The following is a 13,426-nucleotide window of genomic DNA, read 5'->3' as shown; positions in this document are numbered from 1 at the left end:
CACATGACCTCTGTTCCTGGGGTCTCCCCCACTCACCCCATGTAGGACTGACCTGGCTGAAGGGGAGGGAGTGGGGGGAGTGGACACAGGATGCAGAGAAGGGGAGGGTGTCTTCAGGCTTCTGGGGCCAAGAAGGAAAGTATTTGTGTGTGTGCGTGTACGTATGTGTGTTTTCCAGACCCACCAGACCCTGTGTATGTGTGCATGTTTTTGTAAAAAAGAAAAAAAAATTTTTTTAAATGGAAAAAAAATCTGAACAATAAATGTTTTATTTGCTTTATAAGTACAAGTGACAAGGACCCTGGGATGTGGAGGTGGTGTGCACATGGGCACCACGTTGTCCAGCACAGTGTGCCTGACTCGGGGCAGAGGTGGAACGAATTGATCTGGGGTACAGTCCCCTCTCTAGCTCCTTGCTCTTCCTTGGAAGGTGGCCTACAGCAGGAAATCTGTTCTGCACATACACACCCTAGCTGTCCCCACCTGCCCCCAAGAAGAGTAATGGACAGGGGGCAGCTCTGGGCTAAAGCCATGGACAGAGCTGGCCCAACAGGGTGGGCTGTGTGTGTGTGTGTGTGTGTGTCCAAGGCATAGGTGTGCAGACCCTGCTCATTACAGCATCCCCAACGAGCTGGGAATCAGACATCCCTGGGGTCAGTCCCAGCTGGGCGCTCAGGTAAGTCACCTCACCTCCTGGGGCCTCTGTTTATCAGCACAGGCTCCAGAAATAGACGTTGTTTATGGTTCCTTCCGGCTCTGATGTACCGTGACTTTTGAAGCATGGACTGAGCCTCAGAGAGAGAAGCAGTGAGACAGAGCCTGGACACACTCGCCCGTCTAAGCAAAGAGGAGAAGCCCCTGGCTGCTAGTACCTCCCTTTATGGTTCCCACTTGCTAGGCTGTTCTAGCCTTATCACCTCAGAACGGGCCCCAAGTTCTCCCTGTCTTCCCAACACACAGCCTGGAAGAGTGCGACCAGAAGGTGTAGCCTGCTTCTTGTCCCCTCCCCATCTGCCCTGGTCTCTTGGGATGAGGAACACTAAATCCCATAGGGGTGGCTGTGACTGGCCATGGGCATCCTCATCCTGGCAGGGGAGTGGAGGTGGGACTGAGATGATGGGTGTTCCCAGGCCATATGGATCCCCAGCTCAAGATACTGACTCCTTCCCTTGCCCTCCCAGGCAGAGTCTGGGCCAGGTGGTGGTTCTGTGTGGTGGAGTCGGTTCTAACTCAGCAACCCTGTATCGAGTTTTTGAGGCTGTGAATCTTTACAGATTCACAGAAAGCCTCATCTTTCTCCCTCAGAGTGACTGGTAGATTTGAACTGCTGATCTTGTGATTAGCAACTCAATTCTTAATCCATTATGCTAGCAGGGCGTCTTAGTCTGTGGTGGGGAAATGACTTAATCAGATAACTAAGGAACCCCCTCCTTCCAGTCCTCTCACAGACCCCCCACCCTCCCAATTCCCACCTCCCAAGAAACAGCCAGAGGCTGGTTGGTAGAAATGGCTGCTGTATTTCTGCTAAAGTGACAGTGACAGAGATAAGGCAAAGAGCAGAGGGAAAGGGAGTAGACCATGCTAAATGGCAACCTACTGTGAGAAGACTGAACACAGCCCCTTCCCTCCCCAGTTAGGTGAGCCCATGGGCCCGTAGATGGGCAGACTTAGTCCTTTGGAAGGGAGATTAAGAAGAGCTGAAAGCTTTAGGGGGAGGCAGAGAGGCGTAGTGGCCTCGGAGAGGTGTCAGGGCTGGGGTGAGAAGTCGGTGGAAATTAACAAGACTTGGGGCTCCTTTCAACTTGTACCGTGCTGCCTCTCCCTCAAAGCCTTCCTGGAGGCAGCAACATATTCCAGACCCCTAGCTTGTGGGTGAGGAAGGGAGTCTGCACTCACGGAAGGCCAGCTCTGGGTGGAACAGGGACACTCAACTCCCTACTCACCGCCTAAAGCCTTGGAGAGAGTCAAATGTCACCATTCCCAGGCCCCATGAGTTAAACCTACCTGACCTTTGGGGGTCCACAGGATGGAGGTGCTGGGGCAGGGTGAGAGGTGTCATCTAGAGATGCCATACCCTGCCCAGGTTGCTGTCACTCAGACCGCAGGGAGAATGCCTGGGACAGCAGGGACCAAAACCCTGTCCTATCCCTGGCCCTGCCTGCTACAAAGATTCCTCACCAAGTACTAAGAAAATCGATACATTTGAAAAGGTCTAAAGCTGTCTTCCAGCCAGGTCAATGAGCAACATGGCAGGACCCCCTTGCCAACACACCTAGGTCTCGAACAGGGTAGCTTTGGGGCCACACTCCTCTTGCTGTGAATGTTCTGCCCCAGTTCTGGGGTCCTCAGGGTGTGAAGCAGGCCCATCAGATGTCTCAGAGGCTGAGTGCGGGTCCTGAGGCCCCTCCTGGGTCAGAAATCGCTGAGGATACTGATGTCGGCAAAGTCGGCCCGGTAGCGGTGTGCGTAGAGGCTGAGCAGGAAGGCCCACTTGAAGGAAATGAAGCTCCAGACACAGGAGAGGTAGTAGCTGTTGGGGTCTGTGAGGCCTGTGGGAGGAAAAGGACTCAGACCTTGACTCAAAATGGTATTACCAGGCCACAGCCCAGGGTCACTCAACATCCATGCAGCACTCGTTAGCTCAACTAGCCCTAGAGGAATACTTGAGTGTGATGGGTTTTAAGAGCATCCCAAGGCTTGGAGGGAGACAGGCAGGGGGACCAGAGATGGTAGGGATCAGGGAAGGTCAGGGTTGATTAATTGTATGTGTGTATTGTACACACCTCAGCAACATTTATCCTGGAACACTCCCAGCCTGTTTTAGCAGTAGACTTCCTAGGGGCAAGGAGAGGGCTACTTCCTGGCCACAGCCACCAGAGGGCGCTCCCATTCCAGAGCTGGGCAACCAAACAGGAAAAAAATAAAACACAACCTAGCCCCACTACCATCAAGTCAATTCCAATTCACAATGACCTTGTATAATTTCTGACCTTGTAAAGCTTTACTGGGACAGAAAGCCTCATCTCTCTCACAAAGCGGCTGGTGGGTTTGAACTGTCAACCTTGTGGTTGCAGGCCAGTGTTTATCCTACAGCGCCACCTGTGCTCCAGCCTGTTTTAGCACCAGACTTCCTAGGGGTAGGGAGAAGAGCCTTGGGCTACTTCCTGGTCACAGCCACCAGAGGGCACCCCGATCCCAGAGCTGGGCCGAAAGTCTAACAGGTACAGTAGTTCTTAAGGATGCTACTAGTTGCCACACACCATGGTAAAGGTCACATGAAATCTCATTCAATCATCCCAGGCCTAGGAGGTGGCTACTCTCACTTTGTCGTTCTCATGATGAGCGAGTAAGTGATCTGCCCAGGCTCTGGGAGGAAATCTGTGGAACCAGGCCTGGAATCCCAAGCCTCCTAAGTCAGAAAGTATTGGTGGTACAGTGGTTAAACTTTGAAAGATGATTTAAACCTACCAGCTGCCCCTCAGGAGAAAGCTGTAGCAGTGTAATCCCATAAAGATGGGTGTTAGTGGTGTTAGGTGACATGGACTCTACCAATCTTGTATAGGGTTTTAAAGGAGTGTCTGGTGGGTTTGAACTGCCAACCTTGTGGTTAGCAGTCCAGTGCTTATCCTACAGCGCCAAACCAGATTTCAGCCTTGGAAACCCCGTGAGGCAGTTCTATTCTGTCCTATAGGGTCACTTATTCGGAGATAGGATCAATTGCTTTTTGGTTAACTCCTAAGGCACCTGTTCCCGGCAGGCCAGCCCTCCCATACCCTCCCTGGAAAGGCCCTCACTCTGGTGCCGGGTGATGGCCAGCACAAGGAAGGTACAAAAGGTGGCAATGGAGACAGCTGAGAAGAGGACGCCCACGAAGAAGAAGCCGCGCAGCCCTTTGAGCCAGGTTCTCCAGTAATCCTGCATGTACATCACGTGCGTCATCAGGACCCAGAGTGCAAGAACACCTGTGGGGATAGAGGCTCGGTCAGGGCTGCAGAGTCCGCTCCTCCAGACAGCCCCTCCTCATCCCTCCTGCAGCTCAGTGACCCACGACCTGTGGTGGAGGGCTCTACCACAGGTTGCAATCTACCAGGTCTGACCTATTTGCATAATAATACAGCAAACCTGTGGAAAGCAGGAGGCCGAAATCTATCAGAGAAGGAAAAGTCAATAAAGGGTGTTTCAAAAAGTTCATGGAACAATTCGACTTTTCCACAAGCATTATCCATTAAAAAGAGAGAAAGGTGGTGACTACACCCTAACACAGGCGGAGAACTTGCCAGACCTGGAAAACCAAGGTCATCCGTGTAAATTCTGGCTCTCACAGGTTCTGCAGTGGCCTTTCCCCCTCATCCCTCATGACTGATTGTTCGGTGGGCATCATCTGTAGGCTATATGACACATGCCACCAAAACTTGAATGCAGAAGCAGATAAGAGACCAGCTGGCCTTCAGGGAAGGCAGACATGAAAGAGCTTTGCAAATACAAAATCATGCCAGTGTTCTCCATAATTGTTTTGTCTTAGAAAATATAAATATTTCTCACAAAAGTGTTATTTAGGCTAACAATATTATTTTTCAAATGACTTCAAAACGTTTAAAAATATTCTCCGTTTTCATTTCTAACACGGTACATATCCATAGATAAAGTCCAAAAAATCAAACCCACTATGGTGAGTCAATTTGGCCTCCTAGTTAATACTACACACAGTTTCCAAGGCTGTCAGTCTTTACGTGCGCAGAAATCTTCCTCTTTTTCCAGAACAGCTGGTGGGTTCAAACTGCTGACCTTGCAGCTAGCAGCCCAACTCGGACCCCACTATGTCACCAGAGTTCTTTTACTGCCAGTGGTCCTTTAACAACAGATCGTTGCTAAGGGCCATTAGGTCGGTTCCACCTCATAGCAACCCCACATAGGGTTTCCGAGGAGTGGCTAGTAGGTTTGAACCAACGACCTTGTGGTTAGCAGCCCAGTGCTTATCCACACCAGGACTACTACCAATTGATTGTTGTTAAGTGCTGTAGAGTCTATTACGAGTCATAGCGATCCTGTACAGGGTTTCCAAGGAGAGGTTGGTGGGTTTGAACGCTGACTTTGTGGTTAGCAGTCCAGTGCTTATCCTTCAGTACCACACCAGGACTCCTACAAATAGAAAGAACCCATAAAAGCACAATGGTCTTGAAGTGTCACTATTTTTCAGATATAGATAGGGGCTGCTTTCCTGGGACTCCTCATTATCTAGCCCATGGGCGGAGATGTAAGGAAGCAGTCCTCCTCCCTGCACACCCCTCAGGGACCAGAACCTCCCAGTCACTTCTCTCCAGGCCTGTGGCTAAGCTCTCAAGCAGCAGCGTTCTTTCCTGAACTCCAAGCATTGCTCTTACAAGACCAACAGGCCTAGCCCTATTACATGCCAGATCTGAGGACCGCAGGGCTACCCAGGACTCAAGTGGGCTCCTTTTTGCTCCTTTTTGGCCAGACCCCATGGCACTCTGAGAGCCCTTCTGTGGGTGGTCCTCAGAGCCTGGGTGGACGTGTCCTCTACAATGTCAGCTGCCACTCAGCCAATACAATGAGTGCCCTTTGTGCCAGGCAGTGCCTGCTGGCACAGCCCAGAGGGTGGAACAAATATCAATTCCATTGGCAAGGGCCCAAGCAGGGCTGCGGGGTCCCCATCAAGGAGGGAATGAGGAACGTGACCAAGCCAGCTGTAGTGCTTAGCTTGGTGGCCTGCAGAGTGTGGACTACCAGCCTGGGCACCCCAGAAGTAGTCAGGAGACCTTTGAGAGCGCTGCACACGCTCCTGTGTTTCCTACAGATGTGCCTGTGTCCGAATCGTGTACCGGGCGGCACACACGGAGGATAAACATGGTCTGGGGCAAGGGGCCTGGGAGAGGGAAAGGAAGTGCTGTGACTGAATCAGTGATACTGTCTTTCTCAGACTGGGTAGTGAGTATGAGGGGGACCTCTGGACTCCTAACTGAAAAGCTTGGGAGCACCCCAGCAGCTGGGCTGGATAGTTAAATTGGCTATCCTTTTTTATATGCCTGGAAAAATTCACATATATTATTGTTGTTGTTATGTACCATGGAGTCGGTTCTGACTCATAGCGACCCTGCACAGGGTTTCTGAGGCTGTAAATCTTTACGGGAGCAGAAAGCTTCATCTTTCTCCCATGGAACAGCTGGTAGTTTCGAACTGCTGACCGTGAGATTAGCAGCCCGATTTGTAACCACTACGCTACCAGAGCTCCATTTTATATGTATGTATATATATATACATATATATATGTATACATATATATATACAGAGAGAGAGAGAGAGAGAGAGAGAGAGAGAGAGAGAGAGAGAGAGCACTCTGGCAGTGTAGTGGTTACAAATCGGGCTGCGAGCCGCAAGGTCAAAAGTTGGAAACTACCAGCTGTTCCATGGGAGAAAGATGAGGCGTTCTGCTCTCGTAAAGATTTACAGCCTCGGAAACCCCCGTACAAGGTCTCTATGAGTCGGAACCAACTCCACGGCACATAACAACAACTATATATATATATATATATACAAATGTTCCTGGGGGGGGGGCATGGAGGAGGCTACAGGAGAGTATCATATCTCCCCTGGCTCAGAAGCAGTTATAATTCAGGTGGCCTGGAAATCAATGAAGGGAGAGCCACAAGCCTGCAAGCCTGAGGCTGGGGGCCTGGTGCTGGCGGGACTGCTCACCACTTCCCAGAGCCTTGGTGTTTACACATCTATAAATGTGGAAATACTAAGGGTGAGCCCAAGGGTCTCTGCCAGCCTGGGTGCTCAGGGAACCCAGGGTTCCTTCCCAGGGAGGGCAGAGGTCCACAGCTTGCCCTCTTCTCTGCCCCTGCCCGCCCCAAATCTTCCTCAGGGAACTGGGTCCCTCCAATCCTCAGATCTGGGCGAGACAGGACAAGCATCTCTCCATCCCTACCTTGGCAGAAAACGAGCAGACCACAGGAGGACAGAATAAGAATCCCATAGCCTCGACTTCAATCTTATGTAATCTGGATTATCATTCATGTGGGCCGCCTTTCCCAGAATTCTTTCCCATTCCTCTTGTGCATTCTAAATTTTCATCTGGAGGAGCTCTTTGATTTCTTAAAGGGCCCTAGGAAGAAGAGTTATTACCATTGGGCATATCCCAGAATAGTCAGGTGGGCACCTGTTGGGACAGGTCCATGTGCTCTCTGCCTGAGTGGATCAGATGAGCTCAAAGGTCCTTTCCTACTTGAAGCTTCTGGAAGCCAGGGTAAGAGAAAAAGAAGGTCAGAGCAATTCCTCTATGACTCAGCAGTTTTGGGTTACAAACTGCTAAAATAAAGACTTGTGAAGATATTATCTTTTAGTTCACTGGCCACGCTCCAGTGATACCCCCCAAACACCCACCCACAGACACATAAAAGGCTGAGAGCTGGAAGAAAAGGTAGATGACATTAACTCACTCCTTGCCTCCCTCAACCCAGTTAGAGTCCCTGCATACAGGCCTTACCTCTAGACAAGCAGACCGGCTACCTCCCCACCCGCTTCACCCATGGAAGGCGGCAGGGGCTCCTCACCCACACCCTTCAGAAGGATGCTCTGAGTTGACAGCATGCCTGGGATGTACCACTCAGGGCAGAAGGGCTAGGCCCCAGCCCATCAGCCACATGCCCAGGGGCAGACCTCCCTCCTCATACATACCACCTGCCTACTCCAAGGAGCCTCTGGACCGACTCCTAGCTGACCAGCTAAAGCACAGGACGGGCTAGTCAAAGTGCCCCCAGCAGTTGGCCTAGATGTAAGAAGCCCACAGGGTAAACACAGACCAGTGGGAGACAGGGCCACCCCAACTTTCCAGCCCATCCCTGGGGAAAGCAAGGCCCAATGTACCTGCTGCTTAAACACAGAGCCTTAGACTACTGGAGCAACTGTTGCATCCTGTTTCTCCTTCCTTGGTCTCTTAGATGTAGAGTGAATTTCTGTGTGTGTTTCCCCAGTGGTGCCTAAAGCCAAGTCAAAGCAGGAGGCCCAATCCACACCTCTCCAGGAAAAGCAGCCCTTCTTCCCTGTCTTCCCTTGAAACCACTATTTACCAGATTGCCACCAGGGCGAGGGAGTGTGTCCTCACCCATGAACACTCTTCCACCAGACCTAGGGGCTCCACAGCTGACACTGCCAGGAACCAGCACCCTTCTTCACCAGCCCCTGCTTGGTCCCACACTCAGAAGAATAGAGCACGTGAGGCTGCCCTTCAATGACTCAGCAACTTCTGGGCTGGAAAATGTTAAGTCACATGTGAAGTGCTCACAAGTCAGCAAAACTGGTGACATTTCACTCCTAAAAGAGGAAGAAGGCCCACTGGCTACAGACCTTCTCAGAAGCCTCTCAGGATGAGGGGGGTGTATTGTATATGGCCCTGGCCTAGCACCACCCTCCATCTGCCCTAAGGAGCTTGGGCTCTGCCACAGCCTTCTTCTGGTTATCAATAGTCAGAACTATCAGGGAGGTGCCAGGGCCCCAGCTAGTAGCTGTCTAGTGCCTCTCCCTGCAGGCGACTCCACAGCTGGCCAGCCTCAGAGGCTCAGAGGGAGAGGGCAGACAATAGGTCAAAGGGAAACCCCAGGGGACTCTGGAGTTCAAGCTAGAGCACAGCCTTATAGCAGGCAGTTGGAGATGAGAGATTCGGTGAATAGACACCAGAACTGCAAAATTTCAGACCTGGTAGAGGGGAGTCTTTGGATGGCAGCACCTCTCACTACTTACAGAGGAGGAAACTGAGGTCTGATGATGTGCCCACGGCCACCTCCATCAGAGCAGCCTCTAACACACCCAGCCCTGATCCTCCCATCAGCCTCCCTTCCTCACCCCAGCCACACATGTATCTCAGGCCTTATCTCACCGGGGCCAGGCCACACACACTTCTTTCCAAATGAGACAACGGCAAGGCCAGTAAAACCAAAGTCAAAACCCATATTGTTGAGTTGATTACAGTTCATAGTGGCCTGTAGAGCGGAGTAGAATTATTCCATAGGGTTTCCATGACTGCAAATCAAAATCACACAGCCTCATTTTTCTCTCTCTGAGTGACTGGTGGGCTTGAACTGCTGACTTTGCTTAATCCCAGTGCTTAATCCATGGCACCACAATGACTCCTAGCAAGGCCAATTGTTGTTGTTAAGTGCTGTCGAGTTGATTCCAACCCACAGCGACACTGTATAGGGTTTCCAAGGAGCAGCTGGTGAGCTTGAACCACTGACCTCACAGTTCAAACAACTTTGCAGTCTGACGCATTAGCCCACAGCGCCACACCAGGACTCCTGCAGGGCCGACTGTTGTTGTGAAGTACCATTGAGGTCGAGTCAGTTCTCACCCATAGCGACCCATAGGGTTTCCGAGGAGTGGCTGGTGAGCTTGAACTGCCGACCTTGCAGTTCAAACGGCCTTGCAGTCTGGCGCATTAACCCACAGCGCCACATCAGGACTCCGCAAAGGCCAATAGGAAGCAGAAAAAAAGTTGCCAGGGAACAAGAACGTGAAGAATTTGGTGGGTGGTGGAAATGCAAAGGGAAAAGGAGCAGGGGTCTGCAGATAACAGCAGAAATGAACTGGCTGCCCCAGAAAAGATAGGACCCACAGGTGGTACAGCTTGCAAACAGGCACAGGGACACTCCAGCCAGGGTCCCCACCTAGCCTTCTTTGCTGACTTCCAGTGCATTGCTTGGCTTTGCGTAGACTATGGCCATGCACATCCCTTTCATGAGGCAGTAACTTCACCTTTATTCCATACAGCAATAGAACTCAGTAAATTTGGTAGCAATAAGTCAGTTTAGTTAGTTTTAGTCCATTTAGGGTCCTTTTGGTAGAGGATGTTAATAACCCAATAGGATTGAAGTCCTGGTGTGGTGCTGTAAGATAAGCACTAGATTGCTAACCACAAGGTCCGTATTCAAACCCACCAACTGCTCCTCAGAAAACCCTATGAGACAGAACTGACTCACCGGTGACAACATGTGAAAGTATTTTATCTTCACTTGCATTTTTTTTTTCCAAACTGCTTTTCCCACATATACATTTCATGAAGCTGTATAACCCAGTCTAGTTATTTATTTACTCTAAGCCTCAGTTTTCTCATCTATAAAGTGGTCACGATAATAATGCCTACTTAGTAGTGTGGAAAGGAGCTCTGGTAGCGTAGTGGTTACGAATCCGGCTGCGCACCACCGCAAGGTCAGCAGTTTGAAACTACCAGGTGTTCCGCGGGAGAAATATGAGGCTTTCTGCTCCCATACAGATTTACAGCCTCGGAAACCCTGTACAGGGTCGTTATGAATCAGTTTAAGGATTAAATAAGATAATGAAAATAAATTGCTTAAACATTGCCTGACACATAGAAAGCATTAAAATAAAATAAAACAATGTTAGCAAAGAAAATGATTTGTTTTTCACAACAATTCTACAGCTTGCCCCTAAAGGTGCCCATCAATTCGGAGCAGTGGCTTGCACTGGTTCTCTCCATTTTACTCCCGCCTCCTCCCGTCCCTCCTTAAGGAACAGAAAGGGCCATCAGAAGGTTTAACAGACCCCAACCGAGGAGCCACAGCAGAGGAATGGCAATGAGACACCAACGTGGGTGCGAAGGATTCCAGTTGCCATCTGATCCCTAGTGCAGTTCTCTCGTTCTGCGTAGAGAGCTCTGCTGGGGCTGGGGAGTGTCCTCCTGAAGGAGGCAGATGAGCTTCCAAAGGAAGCCAGCCCCAGCTCTTCCTCAAGGTGCTGCCCTCACCTAGCCCCGGGGGAAGGAGCGATGGAGGAGCAGGGGTCCCTAGAACTCTGTATGTGTGTGTGTGTGTGTGTGTGTGCGTGTGTAGGGGGTCTTCACACATAGCTGTGTAAAGGGATGGGGAGCGAAGCGGGCGCACAGACAGAAATTGGTGAAGGAGGTCAACAGAAAAGGTGCGGAGACGACATAACCCAGGCGGCTTCGTTCAGAGGAGGGGCGCAAGGCAGATGATGGCGCTGCAGGTTGGTGCAAATCGTAAAGGCAGTACAGGACGTCGGCGCCCCCAGGGACGCGCCCGGGTCCCGGAGGCACCTAGGGGAATGCCCAGGAGCACGGGCCACAAAGGCCTGCGCTGTTCACGGACTGTTTGGGTAAACATCTCACCCGCTCCCCGGGGAAATGTCTCCCTTGCGCCGGTCTCTGGCCGGGAGCCGGGACCCAGGACTGAGCGCCCCAGCGCGCCCCCAGTGGGTACCTGCAAGTCCCCCCATGGCCGCGGTCCACGGCTGTCTGTAGACGATGGTCCATACGAGGAAGATGGAGAAGCCAGCCACGGAGCTAAAGCCAGAGTAGGCGGCGCGGAGGCCGAGCTGCAGCCGGGACGGGGCCATGGGGCTGCGGGGGCTGGACAAGCTGAAGGAGAGAGCTGCGGCTGAGCACCCAAGAGTCACAGGTGCAGGGCCGGGAGCCTGGAGCCCCAGCCGCTGACCGCCCGCGCTCCGCCCCGGGTCCGCCCCCGACACCGCGGGCAGAGCGCCCCCGTCTGGCTGGAGGCCGCCCACACCCGGGCTTGATAGCAATTCTCGTGTTAAAGGGAGGTCCCGGCTGTCTGACTTCTTTTGGAAAAAGGTGGAGGTGAACCCTCTTTAGTTGGTGGCCGTGGGCACATCACTGGACCTCAGTTTCCTCATCTGTTTAAAAAAATGCAGATTTCTGGAGTCATCCTCTAAATATCCCTACCTTATCAGGATATTTAGGCCTTGGCTAGGGAACGGGAATATTCATTTGTACAAACACCTGCAGTGGGAGTAATTTAAAATGTGTTTATTACTGAATAGTAGGCACATTCTGTTTTAAAATTTAAGATTTAAATTACTCTTTAAACTTCTCATTTAAAATTAAGGCATAATTACAGTGATAGGCATATGACCTAAGGAATCGAGTTGAGAGTTCAGAAATAAACCCATGATGCATCTAAGGCCATTGGATTTTTATCAAGGGTGCTAAGGCTATCCAACAGAGAAAGAACAATCTCTTTAATAAAGAATGCTGAAACAACTGGATTTCCACATGCAAAAGTATGATCCTGGACCCATACCTCACACCATATACAAAGGCTAACTCAAAATGGATCAAAAACCTAAATGTAAGAACTGAAAGCATAACACTCTTAGAAGGAAACAAAAGGGTATTGCTTTTGGACCTAGTTTTTAATCGTGTATTTTTAGATATGACAATGAAAACACGAGTGACAAAAGACAAAATCAATAAATGAGACTCTGCAAGAAAATGATAGTAACTTACTGAAAGATTCAGCAAGGTGACAGGGTACAAGATCAACATACAAAAATTAGTTGGATTCCTTTACACCAATAAAGAGAGCTCTGAAAAGAAATTCAGGAAAATTATACCATTTACGAAAGTCACTCAAAAGATGAAATACTCAGGAATCAATCTAACCAGAGCAGCCAAAGATCTATACAAAGAAAGCTACAAAACACTACTACAAGAAACTAAAAGAAACCTACAAAAGTAGAAGAACATACCATACTTATAGATAGGAAGACTTAAGTTTGTGAAAATGTCAACATTACCTACAGCAATATATAGTTACAATCCAATCCCAATCTAGATTCCAATATCATTCTTTAAAGAGAGAGATGGAAAAACTAATCACTGACATTAACCAGAAGCCCAGGAGAAGCAAAGCATTTCCAAAAAATGAAGAACAAAGTAGGGGACTTCTGACTTCCTGATCTCAAAGCCTATTGAACAGCCATAGTAATCAAAACAGTCTGGTACTGATACAACAAAAAGACACAAATACCAATGGAACACAATTGAGAAACCAGAAGTAAATCTATCTACCTTTGTTTGCTCAGTTGATCTTTGATAAAGCACCAAAACACATTAAATGGGGAAGAGATATGTGCTTCAACAAATGGTGCTGGCAAAACTGGAAAATTAACACTTCAACAAGAAGACTAATGATCCAATTAAAAAATCAGTGAGGACATGAACAGACACTTCACCGAAGTAAATATTTAGACAGCTGGCTAACATATGAAGACATGCTCATGATCATTAGCCATTGTTGTTGTTAAGTGCCGTCTAGTCGGTTCAGACTCATAGTGATCCTGTACAGGGTTTCCAAGGCTTTAACTCTTTGCAGGAAGAGAAAGCTTCATCTTTCTTCCTAGCATTAGCCACTGTTGTTGTTAAGTGTTGTCAAGTCAGTTCCAACCTGTAACAAGCTTAATGGTTTCAGAGGACTGGCTAGTGAACTTGAGCCACCCACCTTGTGGTGCAAACCGACTTTGCAGTCGAGCACATTAACCCACAGTGCCACACCAGGACTCCACTAGAGACATGCAAGATATCATCTTAACTAAGCATTAGTAGCAAAGTTAAAACAAACAAACAGAAAAC

At 49.7% G+C, this 13,426-nt stretch overlaps 1 protein-coding gene across 1 annotated transcript; it reads right to left on the bottom strand.

Annotated features, from left to right (window-relative positions):
* Positions 1-2,412: 2,412 nt before the first annotated feature.
* Positions 2,413-11,388, bottom strand: SLC48A1 (solute carrier family 48 (heme transporter), member 1). Its single transcript, XM_006865332.1, has 3 exons — positions 11,253-11,388; positions 3,795-3,962; positions 2,413-2,549 (listed from the first exon to the last, which is right to left on the bottom strand). Exons 1-3 carry the CDS (start codon positions 11,386-11,388, stop codon positions 2,413-2,415), a joined length of 441 nt encoding a protein of 146 aa, XP_006865394.1.
* Between the last annotated feature and the right edge of the window lie 2,038 nt (positions 11,389-13,426).

Source organism: Chrysochloris asiatica, unplaced genomic scaffold (genome assembly GCF_000296735.1).
Source record: "Chrysochloris asiatica unplaced genomic scaffold, ChrAsi1.0 scaffold00077, whole genome shotgun sequence".
In the NCBI taxonomy this organism is placed as follows: Eukaryota; Metazoa; Chordata; class Mammalia; order Afrosoricida; family Chrysochloridae; genus Chrysochloris; species Chrysochloris asiatica.
Note: the sequence above shows the minus strand (reverse complement) of the source record. Positions and strands in the feature narration are given on the sequence as shown.